Raw genomic sequence first — 27,114 nt, 5'->3', positions numbered from 1 at the left:
AGCTGACCCAGGGGCCACCTCCTGCCACCCCTCCCTCCACCCCTTCTCCTCGGTGTTATCTGTGTTCCTCCTGGTAATCAGGGCTGGAAACCAGCAGGGTTTCACCTGCAGCCCTGGCCATGCTGCCAGGTGGTTGCAAGCCACATTTATCCTCACAACAAAGGATGGAATCTCTCCCTTTGGCTGCCTGAAACCGACCCAAACTCACAGCAGCAACAGAATGAAACTCTCAGTGCTGAAACACCAACACTTGTCCACGTGTGAGAGCTTCCAGTGCAGCTCAGCACCACCACTGCTCCCTTGCCATGGCTCCCATGAGCCAGAATCCCTGCAGGTGGATGTGGAGCATCCTTAGTCCAGCTCTGCCTTTGGGCTGTCAGGCCATGGTCACTGGGCACAGCAAAGGCCTTGGTGTATCTCAGCCAAAGCCATTGCAAGGCAAAATAAAAACAGGACACCTCCCTTGCCCCCCTCAATTAAAAGCTCAGAAGTTTCCTATAAAAATGTAAAGCAAAAACAGCAGAGGAACTTCCTGTAGCCAGTGCAGCTGTGGCCATTGAGCTGTCCCTGCTCTGTTGGAAGTGTTCTCCTCATGTTGCTGAGATTTTGTATTTGCAGGAACTGTTATTTACATACAAAAATGCTTCATTTACCACCCACGCCACCTGGCTCAGCCCATGCCCCATTATTTCTGGTGGCTGATGCAGCACCAGAGGCCACACTGCCCTCAGGGAGCACAGAGCAGGGACAGGGAATCACAGGTGGAAGGAGCTGGCTCCCAGGGAAGCAGCCTTGAGGTGCTCAGTGTGTCTGAAAATGTTTGATTTAAGCACAGCAACTATGTTGATGCTTCCAAGGATCCTGTTCCACTGGAGACACAGAGCTGTCACCAGTCTCAGGGTGCTGAGGGGGTCCCTGCCCTAGTCCCTGGACCAGGTTTGCCACTGAAAAATCAGAAATTGTTCTGAGCTGCCACCTGCAAAGAGCCACATCAGTTCTTTAATCTGTGGATCACTGACACCTGCAGGTTTGCATCCTAACTTCACAATTATGACAGATTAGTTCAAGCATCTTCAGAAATCCCAAAAACAGAATAAATAAACAAAACTGAAGTCAACACAGGCCTAATTAATAAATTTATCAGTGCCAGGCTGCTAATTAATGTCACAGTTGGCTGCAGCACAGGAAGAAATTACCAGCCTCAATGAGCATTTGACAGCCTTGTAGATATTAAAAACGCCAGGAGTGATCCGAATCCTTCATCCTTCATCCTCTTCCTCAGCCAGGAGGATGTTTGTGAGCTGCTCCTCAGACACAGCCAGCTCCTGGCAGGCTCCCAAGGCCTGGCTGAGGTAGACAGCCAGGATGTGTTTGCACTGCAAAGTTAACAGCAGGAGCAAGGCTGGAGTGCCAGGCTCTGTCAGGCCCAGGAGCCCATCCTGGCCAAAATGTGCTCAGGGAAGTGCTCAGCCCCTCCAGGAACGTGGTTCCCTCCTGGCACACGTGGTGCTCAGTGTCCCCAGTTCTGCCACCAGGACAGTGCCACGCAGGGAGCTGGCACAGCTCCTGGCACCCTCCCCACCCCTGCTGAGCACCAAAAGCCCTCCCTGCACCCAGAGTCTGGGGCTCTCAGAGGCCACACACAGTGGTCAGGCTCAGCCTGCGTGGCCAGCTCCCCACTCGTGTTTGGGGAATTTTGGGGTTCAAGGAGCAGGGCAGAGCCTGGTCCCCTGCCCCTGGCAGCCCCAGGCTGAGGCACAGAACTCACCAGAAGGCTCTCGCTCTTCTGCAGCACAGAAAACCCAAAGGCAGGGCAGGTGCAGAAGTGGCAGGAGCTGTAGCAGGTGTAGAGTTTGCCTGAGCTCCCAAGGACCTGAAAGAGAGGCAGATGAGGAGTCAGAGGCAGGATTCACTTTAATTTCTCTGACTCAGGCTGGGTCTGCACTGCCCCAGCAGTGAGGGGGAGATGCCACAGCACAGAAGTGTCCCCATGCACTGCAGTGACCCACCTAAGCCTGAAGCTCCTCAGGTTTCTCATGGTCTCTAGAAGCTCCTCTCCCTGCAGGTGAGGGTGTCCTGTACCTGTGCTTGCAGCAGATCCCAGCCCCAGGGACTTGGCTGCTCTAAGGGACCAGGAGAGGGGTGGTGGCACCACTCCCTGACCTCCCATCGAGTGCCAGCCCCTCCTGTGAGCTCCCTGGCAGGCTCAGAGGTGGAAATGACACACTTGTCACACACAGCCCAGGTGTGACCCCAGAGCCACCACGGGCCTGGGACAGGAGAGAGCAGCACTGAGCACTTGCAGGGAGGCCTCTCCTTTCCCAGCCACTGAAAGCTGCTCTGCTCTCAAAGCCAGCTGCAGCTACTGGAATCCAGATCTGCCTGAATAAACAAAGCTGAGGTCTCCAGAGAAGCTTCCCTGCTCCATCTCAGCTTTGGGAACAGCACTGCCTGCTTTTCCCACATGCTGTTCCCTGCAAGGCTGGTACTGAGGCACCAGGGTGAGCAAACAGGTGAGGGAAGCGTTTTTTTCCAGCATGGAGCAATCTGTGAGTTGCTGGAGCTGACTGCAGGACATAGCAAAGCCAGCCTATGGATTATTATTTCTCTTTTGGTCTCTTCAAGACTGGAAAATAGCTTTTAGGAAACTACTTTAGGGGCCCAACCTATGGGAAGGGAAGGATCTGCAGGAGCAGAAAACACTTGCACAGGGCCCAGGGCTTGAGGGCACATCACAGCCCTTCCACTCTGGCTGGGTTTGTGGCACACACACCCCCAAAACCCAAAGATAAACACAAAAAGTGAAAAGGCAGTGGAGCTCTGCAGAGTGCTGCTTCCCTCCAGGGCATCCCTGGCATTCCAAGCCCCTCCAGAGGAACATTGCCCCTCCCTGTCCAAAGCTGCACTCCCAAGGGGAGCCTTCCCCTGGAGCTCCCCCTGCACCCTCTGCCCAACAGAAAACATCCAGAAATTTAGGCTCTCCCACAGAAATGCCAATGCCTCAAATCCCCCTCACTCCCAGCAGATCCAGGACACAAAACTCACATTCCCATTTCAGAGTAAACCTTTTTTCTTTTTTTTCTTTTTTTTTCTTTTTTTTTTTTCAGTCTGGCCTTTACCCTGGGTCCTCCTTTTACTGCAGGCTGAGTTTGTTTCACTTGTGATAAGTTTGTTTTTCTGCAGCCCCTTTGATTGTTTTTTTCCAAGATGAAGTATTCTGATGGTGCCTTCCCCTCTGAAGTGTTTTCCTTTGGGGATGGGGGGAAGGCACAGACAGACACTGCCAGATTTGGGCTGAGCTCAGCGCTCCCCCATCCTGACCTAGATGGCAAGAACACAGTCTCTGCCTAATAAAGCAAAATCTAAAATCCAAAGACTGGGAGAAAAAGGTGCCTCTGTTCCTGGCCAGCTGCAGCCCAGCCAAGCACCGGGGTGCTCCCCTGGCCCTGAGGTGAGAATTCCTTCTGCTGTCCTCACCCCTGGGCCTCAAGGAGGAAAAATCCCCCTGGAGGTGTCCCTGCCAGCCTGTGGGGGCACAGGAGGGTCAGCTGAGGCACCAGCACAGGGACAGACAGACAGACAGGCAGCACCATAGCCTGTGCCAGGGCCTGCTGCTCAAACCCTTCACCGTGGGGCATCTGCCACACAGTTCTGGGAAACGGATGAAAAAAAGACAAAATAAAAAAGAAATGAAAGTGCAGGATGTGAGCAGTGCAGGGGCCAGCTGGCAGGGCTGAAGCACTGCCCTGCTTCACTGCCACAGCTCAGCATCTGTGCCACTTGGGCAGAGCCCCAAATGCTGCCAGGCCAACACTGCCACATCCAGCACTGCTCCACCATCAGGCAGAGCCACCATCCCTGCAGCAGGTAGGATTTACCCCTGGCTCAGCATGGCAGGTATCATCCAAGCTCTCCTGGGATGATTTCAGCTCTGAGGCACCCAGCCCTCAGACACTCCATCAGTGCCACTCCTCTGTTAAACAGCAAGGGCATTAAGGGACAAATCACAGCTTTCATTTCACTGAGGGCTCCTTCTTCTCCCATCTCAGCTCCTGAGAGCAAGGGCTGCCCACACTACAGGGCCTGTCTGAGCAGAGCCTTCCTCCCCTGAAGCAGGACCTGAGATGTGCTGGGTGATATGGAATTATCCCCAGCTCAGATTTGGTTATAATGACCCAAAGGAGTTTCACAAACAGAACCAGCCTCATGGCCTCAAAGAGTCCTCCAGAGCCAGCTGCAAGTGGAAGCACCACCTCACATTCCAGCTGAACCACATCTGGGTGCAAATGGCAGGGCTGCCTTTGTGGGGGATAATTAGCAGGGACGATTGTGCAGTGTCCAGGCAGCCATGGATGCCCCTCTCCCCAGGAGCTCAGCTGGGGGACATTTCCACACATTCCTACAGCACACAGGAATGAAGAGCCAGTGACTCCAGTGCAGTGTCCCACCCAGGGCTGGGGTTTCTATGACCCCAGATGTGTTCCTGTCACTGCTCCAGCCCCAGGGTAGACTCTGCTCTTTGTTTCTGCATCTCAGACAGCTGTCATGAGGGAGAATTTCACAATGGCACCAACCTCACACCCCCAGAGAAAATATCTCTTCACATTCCTCTGTTAATGAACTCATCAGCATGGCCTTAATCAGCTATCAAGCTCCATGAAGAGGAATGCAGCTGGAGGCACACAGGAACCTCCTTCCTGGAGGTTTGTCCTGCATTAACTCCCTGACCCTCCTGTCCAGGGGCTCCTTCTCCACAGGGAAACCAGAGGCTCCCTCTCCCTGCAGAGGCAGGAGAGCAGTTCTGACACTTGTTCCTTTTCAGTGTGCACCAGCTGAGCCCTCTGTTCATATCAGATTATTAACTGATGCCCAGCAAAGCTCTGCCTTAGCCTGCAGGGCCTGACAAAGCTCTGCTAGGAAAATGTGACCGTTCTCTGCCCAGTGGCATTTTCAGACAAGCAACAGTAAAAAAGGGAAAGACTTTGAGCATCCAATTAATCAGGAAGGCAGCTGCTGTCTAAGGGTGCTGGAAGCTTCCTAGGCTTTACCAAACATCCACAGGCAAGCCCTCAGCTGCAATCCAAGGCTGTTCTTGAGCCCTGGTTATGATTAATGTCCCTCGGGAGGGGCCTGTGTCCTCTCCATGGCCCCAGAAGTGATAAAGGCTCCACGTGCAAACCAAGCAGGACAAGCTCTGACCATGTGAGAAGGGTTTGTGCCAGCAGCCAGGCCTGATTTCACAGCCCTTTTCTCACCCTACAGGACCCCAAAGCACCTCCAGGGGAGGAGAAAAGGTCCTTTGCAGGGGGAATACTTGGAAATGTTTCTCTTGGGAGCCACAGCACTGAGCAAAGGTAGTCCCCCTTCTCTGGTGTGTGAACAGCACAGAAACAGGCCCAGCTGTGGATGGGCTGTGCTTCCTGAGGGTTTGGGAGTGCTGAGGAGAAGGAATTGGTGCTTTTTGACCAAAATCTTTGGGCACAGGGTCCCAGTGTTCAGCCAGGGCACAGCCAAGGGCTGGATGCAGCTGGTCCATTGCTCACAGCACAGATTGTCCCAAAAGAAATGCCACCAGTGCTGGGGGACCAGAGAGCAAGGAATGGTGCACAGTACAGAAATGTGAGAATGAAGTACCAATGGCTCCTCACCTCACTCCCACCCTGTGCTGTAACTGATCTCAGGGCTGAGGTGAGCTCTTCTCCCCAAAATGCCATTTCATGGGGATGTTTCTGTGATTCACAGCCTTGGCTACACTGAACCAGAGTGACACCCACAGGTTTGGCCTGCATTGCTCCCTCCCAGGCAGCAGAGATCTGCTGCCAAGCAGAGGTCATGACAGGAAAGAAACTCGGTGATGGCAGATAATGAAGAGTAGTGTACGACTGGTCAAGAGGAAGAACTTCCTTTGCTGGAGAGGATGGAAGTAATAAAGCAAAATTAGCAATCCCTGGAAAACTTCCTCCTGACTGTGATGCCCACAAACACATAAATTGTCTGTGGCTGGCTGGGAGCCACAGAGAAAATGGTTCTGAACCATGCTGTTCTAATTCTAGTTCCTGGCTGCTGCTCTCCAGTGTCACTTCAGGAGTTTGTAAAACACTGGTGTCCTCTCTGTGTTTATTCATGCTCTGCAAGTCAGGAAAACACAATCCCAGATGCCAGCTGGAAACCATCAAAAGCAAAGAGAAGCATGTACCTGGTAGAGAATCCTTCCACTGGGGGACCTGAGCCGGGTGACAGAACGCTGATCCACCAAATCCAGAGCTGGGATTGCAGCTGGGCCAAAAATGAACTTCAGCCTGGAAGAGAATGGGTCTCCAGTTAGGTCACAGCACAAAGGGAGACCCCCTGGCTCAGCCTCAGGGCACAGAGGAGACCTGAAGGAGCCCATTGCAAAAGTAAGACATTTTTCCTTGCTGCAGGAACTGGAAATGTCCCACCAGCACAAAGGCACAAACAGGGATTTTAGTGGAGCACACGGAGCCAGACTTGCCAGGGCTCAGGGCAAAAGGGGCTTGTGCTCTGGGACTCCTCAGCTCTACAGTCCTGGATGTGCTGGATTGATCAGCTGGTCTTGAATCCCACCTCCAGGCATGGAGCACACAGCTCCTTGGAGAAAGGGGAGTGCAAGGATGACCCACAGTTCCTGCAGCAACAGGAACTGGGGCTCCTTCCTCATTCCCTGGAGATCAGCTCAAACCCTGGGGGACAATTGAGTCATCCTGCAGTGATCACATCTCCTCCATCACTGTCACCACTGAGGGATAATTTATCCTTTCTCTACCCACCAAACTGCATCAGGAGGAAGCTGGAGAACATCAGGGAATTACTCCAGACACTCCCCTGCATATGGAGACACCAGATAGCATCAGCTGTACCTTTGGGACCCAGCTAGGAGCAGGGCTCAGAGACAGCCAAGTAATTGCAGATAAAACCCCAGGGGCAGCACCTGCCTGATGTCCCTCCACTGTCCCTAAAAATCCTTTCCCTTTCAGGGATCCACAGTCTGGGATGAGGACCACTGCACATCCCAAAGGGGGATTTTGTCTCCTGCTGGTGCTGTGCAGGGGTATAGGATAAGGTGTGTGTTAAATATGGACATCTGCACCTTCAGCCTATTGTCCAGAGAGCTCATGGGCTCCAAAGTCATCCTAGACCAGCAAATCCAGCTGCTCTGAGTGTTCCCAAAGAGCTCAGGGGCAACTCAGTTAACTTTACTGACCTTCCACCAGCTGAGAAAAATCTGTGTAGTCTGTATTGGTTCCAAGGGTAAACAACAAGGAAATCAGCAGTGATGAAGAGATAGCACCAAACAGAGGAGGAGACCAAGAGAAAGGGGAAAGTTTCCAAGGCCAGGGAGGACAGAGCAAGGCAGAGCCCCAGCAAGGCTGAGTCAAGCTCATTGATGGGCAGCCAAGCAGACAGATTCCAGGAAGACCAAAACTTGCACAAACTCAAGGCAAGAAGGGCTGGCTCCATCTGAGGAGGTGGGTGGGGAACGCTTAACTAAGACATTCCTTCATGATTAGGTTTGGAACTATAAGGGGGCTGAGTTCAGTGAGTTTCAGGAACTCTTTTCAAATCTAGGGAATTCTTTTCTTGTGTATATAATTTGATCAGTTCAACAGGAAGTGCCCACAGGAAATTCAAGGACTTTGGAGATTTGGAAGAGATTGGGAAATTAAATCAGAATATGTCTGAGCTGCTGGATGCAGGGAATTGATGGAAATCTGGCTGCCAAGAGTTACCACCATTATTAAACTTAACAAGGGAATTTCTCTCCTCTTTTCTGAGGAGAAGGAAGCAAAAGCTTTCAAATCTGATCCCACCTTTCAAAGGCCACTGTGGTCCCAGGAGAGGGAGTCAGCACACCTTTCACAGGTGGTGTGTCAGATAACTTTAACAGAAAGGCATCAAGGCCTGGAGGGTTCCTGGTGATCTCATCCCCTGGCAGGCAGGACACAAGGTTAAAGATGAATCTAAAATTCTCTTTCACTGTGACAATGCCTCTTCTCCACCTTCAACACCAGTTGGTGAGGGCTGAAGTTGTGAAACTTGGATCTCTTAGGTCACTGCTGGGAATGATTAAAGTATTCACAGGGTGACAAAGTGGACCTGAGCCCGCCCCAAACAGAAGAAAACTCTCAGTCTCCAAGTTAACATTTCCCCTGTGCAGGGTGATGATCAGGACACTTCTCCCTCTCCATCACACGTGCCCATGACTCAAACAGCAGGAGTGAGCTCAGGGTGCTCAGTGGCAGGAAGGCAGAGGGATGAATCACCCTGGAACACAATCCACTCCCACAGCAACTCCTGCCAGACCTGAGGCTGGACTCAGAGCTCAGGTTCAATATCTTGGGTTTAAATTAGAGCAAGTCATCACAGGAGATGCTGTGATACAGAGATAATTTTGTGAATTTCTGGAAAAAAACCTGTCAGAACGTTCATTTACAAAAACCACCAGCGTTTTTGTGTTTCAGCAGCACTTGGTCAAACACAGTGGAAAACCAGGATGAGAGCTGACCACCAACTGCCCTTCATCAGGACACTGGGGCAGGAACTGAAGCTGAAGACACTCACCCCAGCAGCAGCTCATCAGGGACTGCAACAGAAAGAAAAGGAAATGTGATTTTGCAGAATTTCGCATCACAGGGGGGTTATTGTCCCCCTCAAGGTATCCCCAGAGGCCACACAGGACTGCAGAGATCTCAACATCCTCTCTAGCCACCAAAAAAGCAATAAGGAGCAGCAAAATGATCCATTATGGCAGTGCTAAGGCACTTATCAAGCACAGCAATCACAACCACAGGGATTCATTTTAAAAAGAAATGCAGAAGCCCAAATGGATTTTCTTTTATGACATCTTACTTTTAAAAGCACCCAATAAAAGGCAGGAGTCCTCAGCCTGGTTAAAATATATATATATATTATTTTCCCTGAAACTCTCCTGGCATGAGTTGAGAACTCAGGCATTACAACTTTAAAAAAATATTGTTCTTTTCCCAGCACACTCTTGCAGGGCGCCACTGGTTTATGAGCCCACTGAAACATTTTGTCTTCATTTATTGTCTCCTTAAGATGGAAAGTTACACTCAAGCAAATTGTGTTTGTTGGACAGCTCAGGCTCTGCCTGTCCACTCTGATCTTTCTGTTATCACCCAGGGGACACAGTGTACTCTGTCTCCATATCCCACTGGAAGATCTGGATTTTTGACTTTAAAATAATTTTCTTCTGACAATTCAAAATACTCTCTATGACCTGCAGTGTTGGTTTGATTTTTCCAGCTTTATTTGAATTTAATTCTGCAAAGGGATCAATCAGTTTGTCTCCACAGCTCTGTCTCTACATGTGCTTTAGTACCACTCTGCTGCTGTAAAAAGGACGTCTTTAAAGGGATGTAAACTTTTTTTTTTTGCTTAGTTTACAACAGGATTTATAAAGCTCTTTTAAAAGTCACATGTAGATTTTGGATCTACTCTAACCTGACAGAAGTCACAGTGCAAGTGTGCCAAAAAGCTGTCACTGGGGTCACTCTGACAGTTTAGACATGAATTTTCTGCCCATTCCTCACTCCCACGTAGTGCTCAAGACAGATTTATCTGAATTCTTATTTGTTTGGGTTTTGCAGTTAAAAATATTCCTTCAGCAGACCCTTACTTTGTGAAGAGCCATTCTGTGCAACTCATCCAGTAAACACAAACACAGATCCAGCAAAGGTAATTATTCCTAACTAGCTGCTGGAACTGGCCAGGGTTTCGGCGCTGGCTGGGGTTCCTTTCACTGAAGCACTGGGAAATTGTTCCTCGCCCTGGGATCAGCAGCACGCCCCCTCTGCCGGTCAGTCAGGACACGGCTTGGGGAAATTCCCCTTTCCAACCCAAATTTTGGGATTGGTGAGTCTGTAGAACCGGCAGTGCAGAGGGCACAGCAGAATTCTTGCCCGGAGGCATTAATTTATCATCTCTTAAGTGTGACCATGGGCACCAGGAGCTCTAAGAAGCAGCAGTCTCCTCATAAATCTCACAAAGAGTCTCCCAACTGGTGTGATTTTTGAATTGGACTTGAGGAGGGGCTGCTCCTCATTATCTGTGCTTCACAGCTGTCTGTTGTCACAAAAAAGGGACATAAAGGTCCAGACAACAGGGTCTGGTAGGAGAGGGGAGGCCAAGGCCCCTGCACACTCGCTGGGGGTGTGCCAGGCCACTCCTGCGGGGCTCCTTCACGTACCCTGTGAGGTCTCCTGAAAAGCCTTTTTGATCTCTCTCAAGAGCTCTTCTGCCACAGCTGGCAAGGTGCTCCTGTCCATCCCACCGGCACGGGCTCATCCCTGGAAACGAGACAGGACAGGAGACAGAGGGAAATCTTCAGGGTCACCATGGATACTGAGCATCATGGGGGGATTATCTGGGCACCCCATCCCCACCAAGGAATGACATCCTTTAAAATGTTTTAAAACAACTTCTAAGGTTTCTTTGTTTTTGTTTTTTTTCCCACACGTTCAGGAGGGGATTCCCCACCGACACACGGGTGTCTCTGAGATGCCCCACAGCAGCAGAGCTCCCGTGGGTGTTCCTCACTGAGGGGCACTGCCTGGCCCGGTGCTGCTGCGGAGCGGGAAGAGCCCGGAAAGAGCCGGGACAGAGCCCGGGGCAGAGCCCGGGACAGAGCCGGGACAGAGCCCGGGACAGAGCCGGGACAGAGCCGGGGCAGAGCCGGGACAGAGCCGGGGCAGAGCCGGGACAGAGCCGGGACAGAGCCCGGGGCAGAGCCCGGGGCAGAGCCGGGACAGAGCCGGGACAGAGCCCGGGGCAGAGCCCGGGGCAGAGCCGGGACAGAGCCGGGACAGAGCCGGGACAGAGCCCGGGGCAGAGCCGGGGCAGAGCCGGGACAGAGCCGGGGCAGAGCCCGGGGCAGAGCCGGGGCAGAGCCGGTGCAGAGCCGGGACAGAGCCCGGGGCAGAGCCGGGGCAGAGCCGGGACAGAGCCGGGGCAGAGCCCGGGGCAGAGCCGGGGCAGAGCCGGTGCAGAGCCGGGACAGAGCCGGGACAGAGCCCGGGACAGAGCCGGGCCAGAGCCCGGGGCAGAGCCCGGGGCAGAGCCCGGGACAGAGCCGGGACAGAGCCGGGGCAGAGCCGGGACAGAGCCCGGGGCAGAGCCGGGACAGAGCCGGGACAGAGCCCGGGACAGAGCCGGGACAGAGCCGGGGCAGAGCCGGGACAGAGCCCGGGGCAGAGCCGGGACAGAGCCGGGCCAGAGCCCGGTACAGAGCCCGGGGCAGAGCCCGGGACAGAGCCGGGACAGAGCCCGGGACAGAGCCGGGACAGAGCCCGGGACAGAGCCGGGACAGAGCCCGGGGCAGAGCCCGGGACAGAGCCCGGGGCAGAGCCGGGACAGAGCCCGGGGCAGAGCCGGGACAGAGCCGGGCCAGAGCCCGGTACAGAGCCCGGGGCAGAGCCGGGGCAGAGCCGGGACAGAGCCCGGGACAGAGCCGGGACAGAGCCCGGTACAGAGCCCGGTACAGAGCCGGGACAGAGCCCGGTACAGAGCCCGGTACAGAGCCCGGGGCAGAGCCGGTGCAGAGCCCGGGGCAGAGCCGGTGCAGAGCCAGGGCAGAGCCGGGACAGAGCCGGGACAGAGCCCGGGGCAGGGCCCGGGACAGAGCCGGGGCAGAGCCGGGACAGAGCCCGGGGCAGGGCCCGGTGCATCCCCTCAGGCGTTCCCACACGGGTGGGATCCCCAGCGCTTCCCGGGAGCTGCTCCTTCCTCAGCTGCTCACCAGGGCGGGCAGAGCGGCGGGACCCGCTCGCTGCCGGCTCCCGGTGCCGTTCCCGGTGCCGCTCCCGTTCCCGGTGCCGTTCCCGTTCCCGCGCCCGGCCCCACACCGGGAGTGACGTCACGCCCCCGCCCCGTGCCCGGCGCTGACGTCACGCGCGCTCTTAAAGGGCCCGCTGGGGATGGCGGCGGCGGCGCTGCCGCGGGCGCTGTCCCGGCTGTGCCCCCGGCGCTGCCCCGCCTTGCCCCGGCCCGCCTGGACGGGGGGACACCGGGGACACCGCGGGGACAGCGGCAGCGCGGGGCGGGCGCGCTGGGCGCGGCCGGCCGGCGCCGCGCTGGCCTTCCTGGGAGGTGAGAGGGGCGGCGGGCACGGGCACCGCGCCGCCGGCGCCGGGCACTCACCGCGCTGTCCCCGCAGGCTTCTCCCCGTTCCCACGGGACGCCGAGGAGGACGGCGAGGACGCCATCGTGCTGCTGCTGAAGAGAGCCAAGGTGAGGCGGTGCGGGCGGTGCGGGTGACCGGCGGTGACCGGCGGTGACCGCGCCCGCTGTCCCCGCAGCTCAGCGCCATCAACGGGGAGCTGGCCCAGGCCGAGCAGCTCCTGCACCAAGCCCTGCGCCGGGCGCACCAGCAGGAGAACCGGCAGGCCGTCATCTACACCTACAGCATGGTGAGAGCCGGCCTTGCTGCTGCTGAGGCGCGGCCGCATCGCCTCGCCGGAGCTTGAGCGCTCTGTGTCTCTTCCAGATGGGGAACGTGGCATACATGCAGGGACAGCTGGACAATGTGAGTAACTCTGGGTTTTCCCTCTGAATTTTTAGAAGTTGACGTGTTGTGCACGGTCTCAGGTATGGGGTGCTTGCACACACAAGCTGCAGGCTCAGAGCTGTGGGGCAGAGATGTCCCAGTGCACAGCAGAATGATCCAACTCGGGATTGCAGTCCCATGAACACACCAGGTGCTCTCACAGTTAAAGGAGGGAATACTTACTGTGAAAAGCTGCAGTTGAGCACAGAGATGCTCCAAGGAGAATCTGGGAAAGCCCTGAGCTCACAGAGTAAAGGTCTGGCTGCTGCTGCAGTGCTCCTGCAGAAACTGAAAGGACTCAGTGGTTCAATACCAGTGGGCTCTGGTAAGCCTTTCACCTCTAACTGCTCTTGCTGAGTGTAAACACAACAAATTTGAGCCAGTTCCCTCTGTGTAATTTGCCTCTGTTTTGTTTTAAATGCCATAATTTCTCAGTATCCCCTTCAAAATTCTTGTTTCAGGCAGAAAAGCTCTACAAAGCAACTATGAGCTATATGCTTGCAGGGGACACAAAGGAGGTATGTTCTGAGACAGGTTTCCAGTGGGGCCCTTCTCTTTACCTTATTTCTTGTGCTGTAATGCCTCTTACTGGAAATTTGGAATACTGTAAAGGATGGCAGCACTGGAGGCAACAAGATGGGGATCTTTAATGTCTAAACTCTCTGAAAAAGTAGTCTTTCTGTTGGGAAGGTACAAGAAGAGTAACAGTTACGTTGTGTGTCCTCCTGGCAGGATGACAACGCCATCCTTGAGATATCCCTCAAGCTGGCCAGTATCTATGCTGCTCAGAAACAGTGAGTTTCCAGCTAGAGGTGGCACCTGCTTTCATCTCAGCTTTGCCGTGCTGGTGAGGTGGTCAAGCAGAGGATCTTTAATGAGGGATCCTTCAGGGACAGAAGGAGCTTTGCTTTGCACTTTACAGGCACAAATTAGCTGTAGCTGGCTACCAGTTCTGCATCTTGACCTTAGAGGAGAAGATTGCCAAGCAGAAGGACTTGCCTGAGGATGTCTTATCAGGTGGGCAGCCTTGTCTGCCAAAGGCTTCTCATCTTTTCTCCATTTCCCTGTCCTTGATGTTGTTTCTAAGTGCCATCTTCGTGTCAATCCATTGTCTTCCCACTGCTTGAGTTTCTGCTGTGGTAGGATGGGGGTTCATGCTGAATCCTGTGGCAGTGATCACTTCACTCCTCTCTATTTGCAGCTGAAGAAAAGGCCAACACGCAGCTCCTGCTTGGGATGAGCCTGGACTCCTACGGCCGCTACCTCCTGAACATCAACGAGCTCCCAGCAGCACAAAAGATGTATGAGAAGGCTCTGCAGATATCAAATGATGTTCAGGGAGAGACTCATCCACAGGTGATTTGTACAGCAGTAGGACTCCAGGGAAGGAAAGGCTGATCTGTAGGGAATGAGGTAGCCTTGGAGCAGCTCTGCTGCCATCAAACATGGCCAGGAAGGACGAGCATGCAAATACAGAAATACAGGCTACTTCCTTACTGAAAGCTTCTTTGGGAAATACTTCTTTAACTGGTGTGGCAGGGAATGAATGTGTGCTTCTGCTGCCCCAGACTGTTCCACAGGCTTCCCTTTTCCCTCCTGGTGCAGAGTGTGGTGCTGATGAATGACCTGGCGACGGTGCTGGACGCTCAGGGACGCTACGAGGAGGCGCACACCTACAGCAGGAGGGCAGCAGAGCTGGCAAGGGACACAAAGCACCCCGAGGAGCACATGGTGCTCAGTAACCTGGCAGCAATCCTGATGCACAAAGGTCAGTGAATACATGCCCAGCCTGTCACTGAGCTTGTGCTGAGTGCAGGGATCTGGATCTGTGTTGTAGGGGTGAGCTGCAGTGCTGGTTTGGGGTTATTAGTTTTAGTTTAGGCAGTAGATGTGACTTTGAATTGGTTTCACAAACTGAGCCAAATGGTTTCCAGGGGATCTTGTTTCCCATGTCCTTTGTCTCCAGTAACTTTTCCAAAAGGACAGAAGACATGCGTGAGATTTGTTTCTGTGAGATTTTAATGCTGAAGCAGCACCAGGTCCCATCATCACTGCTGCTCTCCAGCTCCCAAAACCTGGCAGGATGTTTTCTGAGCTTCCCTAGATCTTGATGTGTTCCAAGTAGTCCTTGTCCTTTGCATGTGATCAGCATCAGGAGGAGGCTCTGAAAATGGGTGATGGAAGTGGGTAACCAAGCCTTTTTTCTCTCTTGCTACAGAAGATTTCTTGCAAGCAAAACAAATGTACAAAGAAGCCCTCAAGCAGGCACAGCAGAAGGGAGATGCTGCTTCTGTACAGCATATCCAGGAGGAACTAGCTGAGCTGGCCAAGAGGAGAAAGGGCTCCAAATAAGTTTGGCCACACAGTGCAGCCTTGAGGTGACTGAAGGCAGCAAGGGTTGGTCAGCACAGGCAGCCTGGGAGCAGCTTGGTGCAATTCTCCAGAGAAACAGCAATGAGGAGTTCCAGGACTGCTTAAGAGGAAGGGCTGCCACTGCCTAACAGCCCAAAATAAAGGTGTGAAATCTTAACTGTGTGAATTTGTGGTGTAGTCTGTGGTTTGACTGACCTGCTATGCTAAGTAGTTTAATTTTGGCTGCCTAAGTGCAAGTCTGGTCAGGTATTAATACTGTGTTAGTCAGTTTGCTACTCCTGCCTGCCCACAGAAGTGTTCAGGTTCAAAACATGGCTGTTCCAGAGCAAGTCTTGAAAAGGAACAGGCAGGAATTGTCTCACTCTTTACATGTTGCACAGCACAACAGGGGCTGCACTTCTATCAGTGCTGCAGCTCAGCGTGTTTGAACTTTAGCAGAGCATTTCCCAGGCTGTACCTGCCCTGCAAGAGAGCTGCAGCTCCCTGTCCTGGTCCAACAGGTTGTGTGAAGATCAAATGGATTTCTTCATTTAGCATCCAAAAATAGAACTTGTCCTCTCAGAGGAGGGGTGAGGCTGTTAGCACACAGAGCTGCTGTCAGAAATAAACTTGGCTCCAGTGGAGAGCACACGGAATGCCAGAGTTGTCTTCTCTCTTGGAGAGGTCAGTGCTTGAATGCTGAGGCTTCCTGTTGGAAAAGATGCTGTGTACAAACCCAGCTTTGTCAGCTACGTGCCTTCATGTGAATCAAGTATGAACAGCTGCTTTAGACAACAAAATTTCTCAGTTCTGCCCTGCTGGGAAGCCTGATGTTAAAGAAAGAGGAGAATTAAACCAGAAATCACCAAATCCATATTTAGTTAGGATAGTAGAACTAATTCTGTCACTATCCAAGCACAATTTTAACTTCTCAGTTCTTAGAACTGCAGCTGGTTGGTACAACCCTCAATGTAATGACATCATTATTAATTTACTTACAGTAGCAGCTTCATCTCTGAACTTTGAGCTAAGAGGAAGAGGCACACAGGTTTTCTAGAGCAGAAGTTCATTGAAGCTTCATGGAAAACTTCAGTCACATACACAGCTTTGTTCTCAGCAAGCTAGGAAATAAAAATAAGGCTGTACTGACAGAAAGGCTCTAGCACATTAGAGCCAACCTTCCCTCAAGTGCTGGGTTTGGGGTCTGAAGCAGCAGAGCTTGGAGGGCAGCAGGGTCACCTGGGACCCCTGCACTGCCCTGGGAGCAGGGTCTTGCCTGATGCTGCAAAACAAAAGGGAGACACAGGAAAAGCAAGTGGAGAACTGATCCCCTTTATTGATTGGTCTGAATCCAGAAGTCACTGTCTAGTGAAGACATTGTGTGGAAATTATGATGCATGGGTTTTTCAAGTCTTAAATGATTTCATATCAGAATCACGAACCATATCAAGATGAAAGCATTGTGAAAGCGCTGATCAGAAATCAGGTAAAAATTTGTAGTAAACTACACTTTGTAAACATGACTTACAAACACCTTCCTGTTTGAAACAGGGCAGATGTAATTCCATACTTGAAGATTACTGGAATTGTGGTAAACCCTAACTTAGGCTCTGGAGAGGTTTTTACACTGGAGAAGTTAAAACTTGGACAACAAACAAAAAAAAAGCAGCAACATTTTATGTGCAAATGCCACTCAAACTGTATCTTAGGAGATTGTGACTATCCTACTTTGGATATCTTGCTGCTGCTGCAGCAGTAACATGAAGCTTTGCAATGAACATGCTATACTTACTGTACAGGTAGCAAAGACATTTGTCTGTACATGCCTCTTTCACATTGTATTTGTTACATTAAGAAAGTGAGAACAAGTGAGTTTAAGAATGGAACTTAACTCTTCACTCCAAATTCAAATCTACAAAAAGGGCAGATCAACTCGTTTTCCAGTATATGTTGCTGTGGGAACCAAAAAGAAAGTTAAAATAAGAGCACAGGTCTACAAACAGGATGAAAATGTCACTGCTTCAAGCCAGAAGGGTAAAGGAGGGGAGGATGAGAGAAATCTTTCTCAGAGAAAGACTGCAAGGAGATTTAAGACTGCCAACAGATCTACTGTGATGCAGTAGTTTTTAAAAAAAGGTAGCAAAATAGTTCCGTATTTTCAACAGTGTCAAGTTTCCAAATGAGTTCCTTTGGAATTTTGTTTCCCTCACTTGGGGCAAAAAGGCTTTCCTTAAAGGACTGAAAATAAATTTGCTATTGATAAATAGTTCTGTGCTTCTTCCTGTTTGTAAGTGGACCATCACAGTCCACGGGATGCAGAGCTCACACGACTCAAGGTTACACACTGCATTACACCTTCCATACAGCGCATCACAAATACAGCGGCAAAACCCAAAATATTTTTCACTGGAAAATAACTCCAAGGCAAAGACCCTGTTGATCAATGAGATGCAAAAGCAGTTTGGAATCTGACAGACCACGCCACCCCCTAGCTCAGTGCTATCTGTGAATCAGTCCTTCTACCCCGGAAGATTTGAATTCACTTCCTGAGGTCAGTGCAGCATAAAATGAAGATGCTTTTGGAGATGGATGTCAGGACACCCTGTGACATCACTGCCCAGATGGATGTGAACATGAGCTACAAGCATATCATAGCAAGCCTTGATAGATGAACGATTAAGGAGACTCTCCTAGTACCATATACAATTTAAAAATAAAAATCACCCTAACAAGTATTGCACACTTCAGGAGTTAAGCCAAGCATTTGTAAGGACTTCCACCAAAAGCTTGCTTAGAGGGACAGGAACTGGGACGCAGACTTCAAAATAATTATTACATAAAGATTTTAAAATCAGATTGGAGGAAGGTAAAAATCACAGTACCTATTTCAAACTGGTTGTAACAGAAGCCAAGTAGTTGACTCGTGCATTGCTCAATTATTCTATAAAAGCACTTTGTTTTATTTAAACTTGGGATGTGGAGGTTTTTCTTCTTAAAGGATTTATCAACCCACCCAGAGCCTCTGTTCAGAAAAGCCATTTGCTGTGGTTAAATATGACAGTAAAATTTAGTAGCCTGTTTTCACTGCATACAATGCAGAAACAGAGAATACTAAGAATAGGCTTTTAGGGCACAGTTAAAATTCCCAGTGTGCATAACAGTGAGGTATGCCTCCAGAAGCTGTTCTTTTTTTGTTTCTTTAACCTTTTAAAAATGAACCATAACATACCCATGCAATAATATTTCTGCAGTGTTGCTAAATAAAACCAACTGCACCAAAAATTTACAATGTGGCAGAATTTCATATTCCAAAGAAATATATCATCTTATTCCAGCGAACTGGAGTTATGTTAATGTACAGAATTCACTAAGGGGTCAGTCTTAAAAATCAACATTTTCACAAGAGCTTGAACACCACTGAGAAAGTGTGTCTAGGGAAAAAAAATTATATAAAAGCACAATGCCTGCAGGAAGTGGCACGGCATTAAATGGGCAATGATGGTTGGGAGGTTGGGGTTCTGGTTAGGCTAGGCTGAGAGGGAGGCTAGGGTTATGAAGAGTATTCTACACTGGAGAAAATGCTTAAAAAAAATTACAAAATGACCCCCAAAGTTTAGGCAATGATTTGAACATAAGTACACCAGATACTATAGCAAGGGAAAAAACACTGCAAAAAGTACTCTCTATTTACAGAAGAATGATTTAAAAGACATTATGGTTTTCTTTACAAATAGATGTAGAGCAGGAATAGTCCACATTTTTAAAAACTCTTTACATATTTATCTTTAGTAAGTCAACCTTCTTGACCACAATCCTCCAACACACGGCCTGTTCAGAAGGCATTTCACAGACTCTCCAGCAATTCTTCATTGTGTGGCCCTTGCTCTCTTGGAAAGTCTCTGTGGGCACAAGTCAAAAATAGATTTCTTTTTTTGACCCGCAAATTAAAAAAAAAAAATAATCTGCATAGTTCAGTCATCACTGTCAGACAGAGTCTCATATTGTGCTGAAAGCAGTGGTGCAGGCTCTCGCTCCCAGATCCTGTTCTGTGGGTGAGTGGTTGCTTGGCTCATGGACGGGGGGGCACAGGCGATGGAGGTCGGGGGGGTGCTGCTCAGCATCCTCATGGTCAGAGGGTTGTATGGAAACTGGGTGGAACCTGCATCAAAAGGGAAAACACGAGCTGTTCTGAGACATCTGTGCTGGCCTGGGTTGTGACAATTAGCAGAAAATACATTGCAGAAAATCCCCACATGCTGGGAACTTCTGGCCAATATCCAGCGTTACAGTGCAACACCTGAGACTGCAAACACCTTTGAAAAGAGCCTGTTCCTCACCTGTTGATGAAGGCCTGTCTTCCCAGGCCCACACTGGAGTCTGTCTGTGGTAGTCCCCTTCTGAATGTACAGATGAGACAGAAGAAGGTCTTTCAGTTCCCAAATATCCCTGCCCAGGAATTGGAGACTTTGACTTCCTACTGTTTGACTTGCCGATGAGCTTCTGCTTGTTGACTGCCCCACCTAGCAACAGAAGGGACAGATTTCACCAACCACATTTTAGCCTCTGTGTGTTTGTTTCTAGAAATTATCAGGTAGCACTGAGAAGCTTTAGGTATCCAATACACCCTGTTCTCCTTCTCCTGTTCCATCAGTGTTGCTCGAAAAGCCAGGACGATTAATGCAAACACCACCTCTGCCAATTACAGAGGAAAGACAGTGATTTTCAGAGATACCATGTTATTCAAACCCTTGATTTATTTATTTTCTTTAAGGCCCTGGGATATTTGGGAGCTGCAATACCTGAATTTGGAGATGGATTGGCTTCTTCCCTACGTGTCTCGTTACTCGCCGGTACCGCGGCGCCGGAGCTGCCCGCAGCCACCGCGAGAGGTTGGGACATGACGACCCCGTGCTCCTCACTCTTGTCATCAAAGTTTCCCATCAGTGCTTTCCTAATAATGTCTTCCAGACCCAGATTACTGGCAGGATCTGCAAAGGAGTGACCCCTAGAACTGACTGCACCTGGGAGAGAAGAGAAAACACAGGGAAAGGTGGGAAGGGAGGCAAAAGGTGTATCTCGGAGAAATTAAAAAGGGGCGTAGGGAAAGATTTAGTCATTTTGCTTTTCCTTATGGTGCAGGAATCAAGTTTCATGTAGGATATTAGCTTTTAAATTGGCACCATTTTCCTCTTTTACTGGACTCCCCAAAGAGTATAAATTTAAGATATTAAAGACATTACATTTTTCTGGAACATATATTCTTTCTCTTATTGAAGAACTTACCTGAGGTAGTGACTGCTGGCAAATTGAATATTTCAGTCCCTGGCTGAGCAGTTGCTGCAATTAAAACATAACATTTCACTGAACTTTTCAGTACTAATGATCACTAAGTGATCAGCAGTAGCCCTACTGCACAAGCGAAAAGGCAAAAATATAGTTCTGGTATCATATTCCACCATGTCAGTGTTCATTACTGGAACTATATTAAAATGCTGTTTAAAAGACATAATCATAAGGGCCAAGAAAACACAAACTGTTTAGTTTCAAGACACCTTTCCAAATAGGAAAATGTGTAGTATTTATATAAAGCAAATTACAGACATAGTTAGAATAATGTTAGGTGTTAACAACTCTCTCATTAATCATGTGGTTTTCACCTCTTAAACTAAGTGTTAAAATGATGTGACAGTCCTACATACAACAGTATATTAAAAAAATCTCATCTTCTAGTTCTATGATCATAAATTATTATATGCATTTTATATTAATAGATTTCTATTAATTTGTATTATTTGATCATATTTAGGTCAGGACATCTGCAGGTTGAAGTCACATAAAGCTTAAGCCAGAAAAATGGAGTGAAAAGGCAAGTCCTGCATACCCATGTCAGAGTCACCTCCACCAGATGAGTTCAGCTTTCGAAATATCTCCTGTTTCTTGGATTTTACCATTGGTGAAGTGTTCTCAAGTTTGGTGAAAAACGAAGGCAGGTAACTGATACTGCCTGGAGAGCGAGAGTCAGTCCTGCCAAGACCAACACGTGTCAAAGAGACAACTTGTAAGATGCACATTGAAATCTTCCCAAAAGCAGCCAGGTAGAAACCACTAACAGTCATAGGAGCACTGGGGGGCTCAATAATAACTGAGTTTGCCTAAGCAGCAGCAATCCGACCAATAAGCTTGAATTAAAAAACCAAACAACTTGTACATAAATTAAAAAATAATCTAAAAATGAAGTAAAAAATAAACTAGCTTTCCTAGCCCAAGATCCTTACATTTCTAAAAAGTGCAGTATTCCCTGCCATATTCCTGAAAATCCCTTTGCATCTACTTAACATCCATCATGAACTCTAATAGCCCTGCAGCAACTGCAGAGTGGAAAACCCCAAGAAAATTAGAATCGGTTTCACCAGCATGAAGCTTAAATAAGTACTTTGGGTGCTCTTCCTTCCTCAGCAGGGCAAACACAGGTGCACCTACTCCAGTGTGCATCTCCCACATGTTTGCAGACACCAGCACTGCCAGGGAGCCCGTGAAGGTCCTGTGCAGTTTTATGGTGCAGATCTGACAGACTGAGACAGGGCTGTCCCATCCATGGACACCCCACTTCACTCCTCCTGGAACCTCCTTAGCTTAGTGATATTCCAAGTGATTATCTGCTCCAGCACCATGAGTACTGGAAGCCTGGGTTCCTTCTCTCTCCACCAGGACAGTATCCAGGAATCCAACCAGGCAGGAGAAGACTGAATGATTTAATGAAAACTTGTATCCTTTCTCAAAATTCACTTCAGTTTTACAGAACTGGTAACCACAAGGAATTTAACATTCTCTCAGATGTGACACAGAACACTCTGCTTGCACCAAGAAACTTAAGACAGAGCACCAACATGTGACCTTTCCCTCAGCCTTCCCAAAGCAACTTCCAAATAGCAAGTTTTGGATGTTAGTGCAGAAGGATTGACAGTGATTAACAACTTGCCTGTGGCACCAGAGAAAGGTCAGTTGAGCTGCTCTTTAATAAAGACATAGTTTGCAGCACAAAGATTCAGAATTATGTTTTTAAAAGCCAGTTTTACACCTACCTCTGTTCAGTAGGCTCAGCTCTTTGGGAAAGCAAAAGAACATTTTCCTGTTTCTCATGTACAACTGGGACCTGAGGTGGCGAGATTGGCTCGTAGGGCTCTGAGGGGACATGACTCCTCTCTGGAGATTTTCCAGGCCTACAGCCACAATTCAGAGACAGATAATTACTCTCAATGCATGTACAGCAGTAGTTAACTCATGTAATTTTACAGTTCCTACATAACTGCTTGTGTGTAGTTATATGTTACATGCTTTAGTAAGATTGGTGATCTTAAAAAGATCACTATGCATTGTCCATAATAACTCTGGTAAGCTTTAAGTTATTACATGTTTTCAGCCCTCTAAAGACTGGAAATTAAGAGAAGTAGCAAAGGTAAAACAGTTATAAGCTATGTTATGGAACCAAGCAATTGGCAAAAGAGGAGGAGACAGACTTTGCCTAAAAATAAGATCAAAAGGCACCTTTATTTCCAATCTACACCAAGATTACTGCACTGTTTTATATCAAAATCACATCTGGGCATCAATTAAACTTGCAGTTAGACTGAATCCCTGCATTACCTTCCCCTGGCCTTGTCAGAGAGGTTCTCAGGGGACACTCTGGCCCCTGGCCGCTGGTGGTGCACGGGCTGTGGCTGCGCCTCGGGGCTGTAGCGGTTCGAGGTCTTTGCCCGGCCAGAAACAGGTGTTGGAGCAGGGGTGGAATTCTGGAATGTAGTGGTGGGAGGCTGCAAAGAGGCCTGAGAAGATGCTTGGTTTCTAGCAAAGTCTTGCGTGATAATTTGCTGGATGTCACCAAAAGAAATAGAAAAGAGCTCTTGGTTAGACACTGGCCACTGTGTAGCTATTCATGAACTAGACGAGCCTGACGGCAACAAATGAGGTTATAAATTCAGATACAGTATTTTGTAATACTCTCAAATAAAAGACAGAATTATAAAACCTACACAGATGTGATCAGCAAGGGTGATGAGCCGATGGGTCCTGGGCACGTGTGCCATCCCCTCTGCCTGGGAAGAGGGAGGTGGAGGTTGCTGGGGTGAGGGGGGCTCCTGTTGTGTCCTGTAGCGGTGAATGGGGCCCTCGTACGGCCTGTTGGGGTCAGCTGGTTGAAAAAGAAAAGGTCACTCTGTTAAAGCTTCAAAGTCTGAAACTTCTGTGCTTACAAATCTAAAAAAGGTGACTGTGATAGTATTTCCACATGCAGATGAACTTACTCTCTGCCTGGCTTGGTTTGGGTGTCTCTTGTTGATAGGGCTGCAGCTTTTCTTGAGCAGGGACAGGTGAATTTGCAGGACTGATCACCTCAATGGCATCTCCAGGAGCTTCATACCGGTGTGAGGACACTGAATATCAAGCAAAGATTGTGGAATAATATGTAAATATAACAGAAAATGTTTGTTGCCTATACTTAGCAACACCAGTGCTTCTAGTAAAATAGCACCAGGGAATGAAAGTCAAAACACTGTTGCCTTCTCCTGATAACCATGGTGATACAAATACTTCCATGAAAGTGCTCCAACATAAACCAAGTAATTTTCAGTTTCCTGACTTCTGAAAAGGTTACTCTTACGATCCTGCATTTCAGGCTGTAGCATGGAATCTGAATAAAGCAAACTCTGATTTTGCAAGAGTAACTATATGCAAAAACTGTATTTGTCTATCAAGGGTTTCTGCTTTGCAGAGCTGAATATTTTATCATTAAACATCTGAATAATTTCACATAATTTCCCTAAAGGCTAAGACAGACAGCAAAGAAGTATAGAGTTACTAAGATACGTACAACTACTGGAAGAATCTGAACTTTGAGAGCCCCTATCTCGAGCATCCTTGTCTGAAGCAATCTGGCGAGTGATGATCACATCTATGAAGTTAGCAGCAGTAATTGTGGTCTTTCCTCGAGTTCTCAGCTCTTCCTCGTACCTGGATTTAGGAGGAGGTCCTTTCTCTTTACCAGCCTCTGAATAGACTACTGATGAAGTCTGGCCCTGAGACTTGCCACCAGAGTAATTTGCAGATGTATAGGGGCACTGCACAGGCCTCTTTTCTACCTCCAGGGTCTTCTGCTCCATCTGCTGCTGGTCAGTCACCACAGCTGACCGGCGTCCCATGTTCTCTTCTATCCTGGTTCCTTCGTGCTTGTTCTCCTTTGCTTTGGCAACTTCCATCTGAGGAGCAGAGGCTGCAGCATCCACGAGTGCTGCCAGGGCATCAGCAGCAGTGTTGTAACGGGAAGCTGGCAAGCCTTGAGTGATAGAGGGAGCTCCAGGGGTGAGCTGCCTGTAGGCAAACATTGAATAGCCTCAGTTACATCACATGGAAAGAACTAGAGCCATGAACACAATAAAACAAAGCTTCTCTGACACTAATTTCTACCCAAAATGCACTGATGAAAATGCTCTGATATATCCAGTAATCCACTGTATTTCATATCATATTGAAATATCCTTAACACTAAATGCACTTTTTAATAAGCTGAAATATTAGAACAGATATCTGTGCCACATTAACTTTAAAAACATACATGATACGTAGCTGAGCAGCAGGATCCAAAGGTGTGATTACACTTGTCCCATTGGTTCCTTGGAATATACTTGGCCTTTGCTGCAGAATATTTTCCTGGCTTCTGACAGAGGGGGATGGGGACCGGACATATCCGTGACTGCCGGGTCTGCCAGGCTGCTCTGCACCTGCAGGACACAGTGGAGGGAAACAAACAAAAAGAAATTATTACTCTTACAACATGTAGCACTGTAAATCAATGCTGTCTCCTCCACATCCCTTCCCAGCTGTCTCCACCACTCTGGATGTGATGATATGTATTAAAGATTTAGATCTGTTCACAATACTCTAGATGACATGCAAGCTGCGCCAGTGACAACTAGGATTCACTTCTCTTTAGGTGCTACATTGCTTTGAGAGAAAGTTCAAGAAGTTGTAATTATGACCAGAACTGCTGGGCAACAGGAACCTGCCTGAAGTGCAGAGTAAAAGCAAACTGTAAATGGTATTTGCTAACAGTGACTGCACAAAATGAGCAGTTACAGTGTACAAGACAAGTGATCCAGGTGTATCCATGTGCCCTCACCTGGTCGGAGATAAAGCTCAGCAGGGACTGAGGTGATTCTCTCCCTCTCTCGTTCTCGTTCTCTTTCCCGCTCTCGTTCACGTTCCCTCTCCCTTTCCCGTTCCTTCTCCCTTTCCCTTTCCCGTTCCCTTTCAGCATTTGCAGCTGCAGAAGCTGCCAGGTGGGTGGGGTGTCCTGGAAGGTCCACAAGGTAAAATTAAGGAGCAAATAAACACCCTTAAGCGAAGCATGATAATGTAAACACTTGCCTATATATTTTGCCATACACTTGCAGCAAAATTTCCCAAATACATTTTAATTCCACTCAAGACTATCCACTTATCTAGGAAGACAAAAGCTTAACATATAATGAGAGTGGAAGGCTCAAAAGCCTTTCACTAAAGTGGTTGCTATACAGTTAGAAACTACACAGCTTATAGACCCCAATTTTACCCTTCAACACATGTAAAATGGGGCTAGTGAATTATAATCAAATTACTACAAATAAAGACCTGATAGAATGAGGCAAATTCAGAATTTGACAGTGCTTCTACTGTAACTACACAGGATATCATCAAAACCCCTTAGCTATCCAAGTGAGAGGTGCATGCAAAAAGCATCTCCTGAGAAAACATCAAAACATGGCATTAATGAAAGCTGAAGAAAGATGGTCAATTCTCTCAGCATGTCACATAATTAGAACCACCATCAAGCCATGAGAGCTCTTACCTGGTGACAGAGATGCAGGGTTGTAAGGCCTGGGAGGGAAGGTAAGCTGGGTGCCAGGGATATATGTGATTCTCTCCATGGGTGGGGTGCTGGTTCCTCCAGGATGAGGCACTAAGATAGTGGGGGCCATGTTGTTCAGGTCAATAATTCCTGTCAGGAGATGACACATGTGAGAATGGCCACTCCAGGACATGGTCTACACAGTCAGCAATGAATGTTTGGTGGAGAAAATACAAGAATAAGGCAATTGTAGGGCTATATTCCAGCTGGTTATACTCTCTTAGATCTGGCAATCAGCAAGTTAGGAACATACAAAGTCAGAATTTGCATTTGTAGTACTCCCTTTAATTGCCCTTTGGAAAAATGCACTTTACTTCTACTCAATAACCCACCTTTTAGCAATTTTGGGTATTACGCAAAAAATAAAACTATTAGCATTGTTAACACAAACATTACCCTTCTGGCTGTTGCTTTTATATTCTTTTTGAAGAAGTTATCATTTTGATATAATTCTCTTTTCTGAAGTTTGATGATGAGCTAAATATGGTTCTGATCATCAATTAAAATGAGTAGAAAAAAAATCTGGCTCTTGAACACCAGTAACACTCAGAGACTTCTCCTTAAAAATATTGATCATAGAGGTGGTTTTCCTTTCCACAAAAAGCAGTTTGCAAATGAGTTGTCAGACATCCATGATCACTACAGGACAAACATATTTATATACACGGACTTGTATGAGTGCATCCAAACCACAGCTGGCACAGCCAAAACACACTTTTCATAGGATTCTAGAAAGAGAGCCAGGCCCACCTCGTGCTCCTGCATAAGGGAGTGCTAAAGTTTGCTCCCTGGGGGACAATCCCCTGGTGACATCAGGCCGGAGGTTCACTTGCATCTGCTGGGAGGTGATGTAGTCGTTGAGGATGGTCTGGCGCGTGTTCTCCATGGCGTACAGCTGGTACTGGCTGGGGTACCCCGGCGTGGGGGACAGCTGCCTTTGGAACAGGTAAGCAGCAGCAGCTGTGGGTGAAAGGAGGGGAAAAAAGGCATTTAGGAAGCAGGATGATTCTGGATTAAATAAAACTTTCAGGTGTTTGTAAAGCTTCAATGAGAGGTGCTATCGAGTGTCTCTAGTTGGTGACAAATGAGTGAAAATAGCATTTTAATACTGGTGTTTTATTGAATTTCTGCACTGCATGCTCTCTGGAAGTGCTAAACAATCCAGATTGGAGGGATGACTAATAGAACTATAAATCCTGAAATTTTGAAAATGTAAAAGGCTGAAACACCTAAAGAACTT

At 48.7% G+C, this 27,114-nt stretch overlaps 3 protein-coding genes across 9 annotated transcripts in view; 1 reads left to right on the top strand and 2 right to left on the bottom strand.

Annotated features, from left to right (window-relative positions):
- Positions 1-1,113: 1,113 nt before the first annotated feature.
- On the bottom strand, positions 1,114-11,895 carry ZSWIM7 (zinc finger SWIM-type containing 7). 2 transcript variants are annotated; one of them, XM_077787534.2, is made up of 6 exons: positions 11,777-11,895; positions 10,229-10,328; positions 8,581-8,602; positions 6,197-6,299; positions 1,769-1,873; positions 1,114-1,376 (listed from the first exon to the last, which is right to left on the bottom strand). In XM_077787534.2, exons 2-6 carry the CDS (start codon positions 10,305-10,307, stop codon positions 1,260-1,262), a joined length of 426 nt encoding a protein of 141 aa, XP_077643660.1. In that variant the 5' UTR covers positions 10,308-10,328; positions 11,777-11,895; the 3' UTR covers positions 1,114-1,259. The 2 variants fall into 2 exon arrangements, with proteins under 2 accessions (XP_077643660.1, XP_085413451.1); XM_085557325.1 differs by lacking the exon at positions 8,581-8,602.
- Positions 11,896-11,939: 44 nt separating this feature from the next.
- Positions 11,940-15,118, top strand: TTC19 (tetratricopeptide repeat domain 19). Its single transcript, XM_021524938.4, has 10 exons — positions 11,940-12,126; positions 12,194-12,267; positions 12,336-12,446; positions 12,524-12,562; positions 13,045-13,101; positions 13,316-13,377; positions 13,506-13,600; positions 13,785-13,939; positions 14,189-14,351; positions 14,802-15,118. Exons 1-10 carry the CDS (start codon positions 11,955-11,957, stop codon positions 14,933-14,935), a joined length of 1,062 nt encoding a protein of 353 aa, XP_021380613.4. The 5' UTR covers positions 11,940-11,954; the 3' UTR covers positions 14,936-15,118.
- A 1,133-nt stretch (positions 15,119-16,251) lies between these two features.
- NCOR1 (nuclear receptor corepressor 1) overlaps positions 16,252-27,114 on the bottom strand; it is a 55,658-nt gene continuing 44,795 nt past the window's right edge. For 5 of the 6 annotated variants that reach the window (XM_085557303.1, XM_021524934.3, XM_021524936.3 and 2 more), the window contains 14 exons: positions 26,625-26,834; positions 25,815-25,964; positions 25,107-25,280; positions 24,543-24,708; positions 23,802-24,298; positions 23,236-23,364; positions 22,966-23,123; positions 22,580-22,803; positions 22,018-22,155; positions 20,817-20,959; positions 20,219-20,272; positions 19,735-19,956; positions 19,273-19,455; positions 16,252-19,094 (listed from right to left, as the gene is read on the bottom strand). In XM_085557303.1, coding sequence (XP_085413429.1) covers positions 18,907-19,094; positions 19,273-19,455; positions 19,735-19,956; positions 20,219-20,272; positions 20,817-20,959; positions 22,018-22,155; positions 22,580-22,803; positions 22,966-23,123; positions 23,236-23,364; positions 23,802-24,298; positions 24,543-24,708; positions 25,107-25,280; positions 25,815-25,964; positions 26,625-26,834 — 2,636 coding nt within the window. In that variant the 3' untranslated portion in view covers positions 16,252-18,906. The remainder of the gene's footprint in view (positions 19,095-19,272; positions 19,456-19,734; positions 19,957-20,218; positions 20,273-20,816; positions 20,960-22,017; positions 22,156-22,579; positions 22,804-22,965; positions 23,124-23,235; positions 23,365-23,801; positions 24,299-24,542; positions 24,709-25,106; positions 25,281-25,814; positions 25,965-26,624; positions 26,835-27,114) is intronic. The other variant, XM_085557304.1, reaches the window with a different exon arrangement.

Source organism: Lonchura striata, chromosome 19 (genome assembly GCF_050655825.1).
Source record: "Lonchura striata isolate lonStrDom1 chromosome 19, ASM5065582v1, whole genome shotgun sequence".
NCBI lineage: Eukaryota > Metazoa > Chordata > Aves > Passeriformes > Estrildidae > Lonchura > Lonchura striata.
The sequence above is the reverse complement of the archived record's forward strand: the minus strand, read 5'-3'. Positions and strand labels throughout refer to the sequence as shown.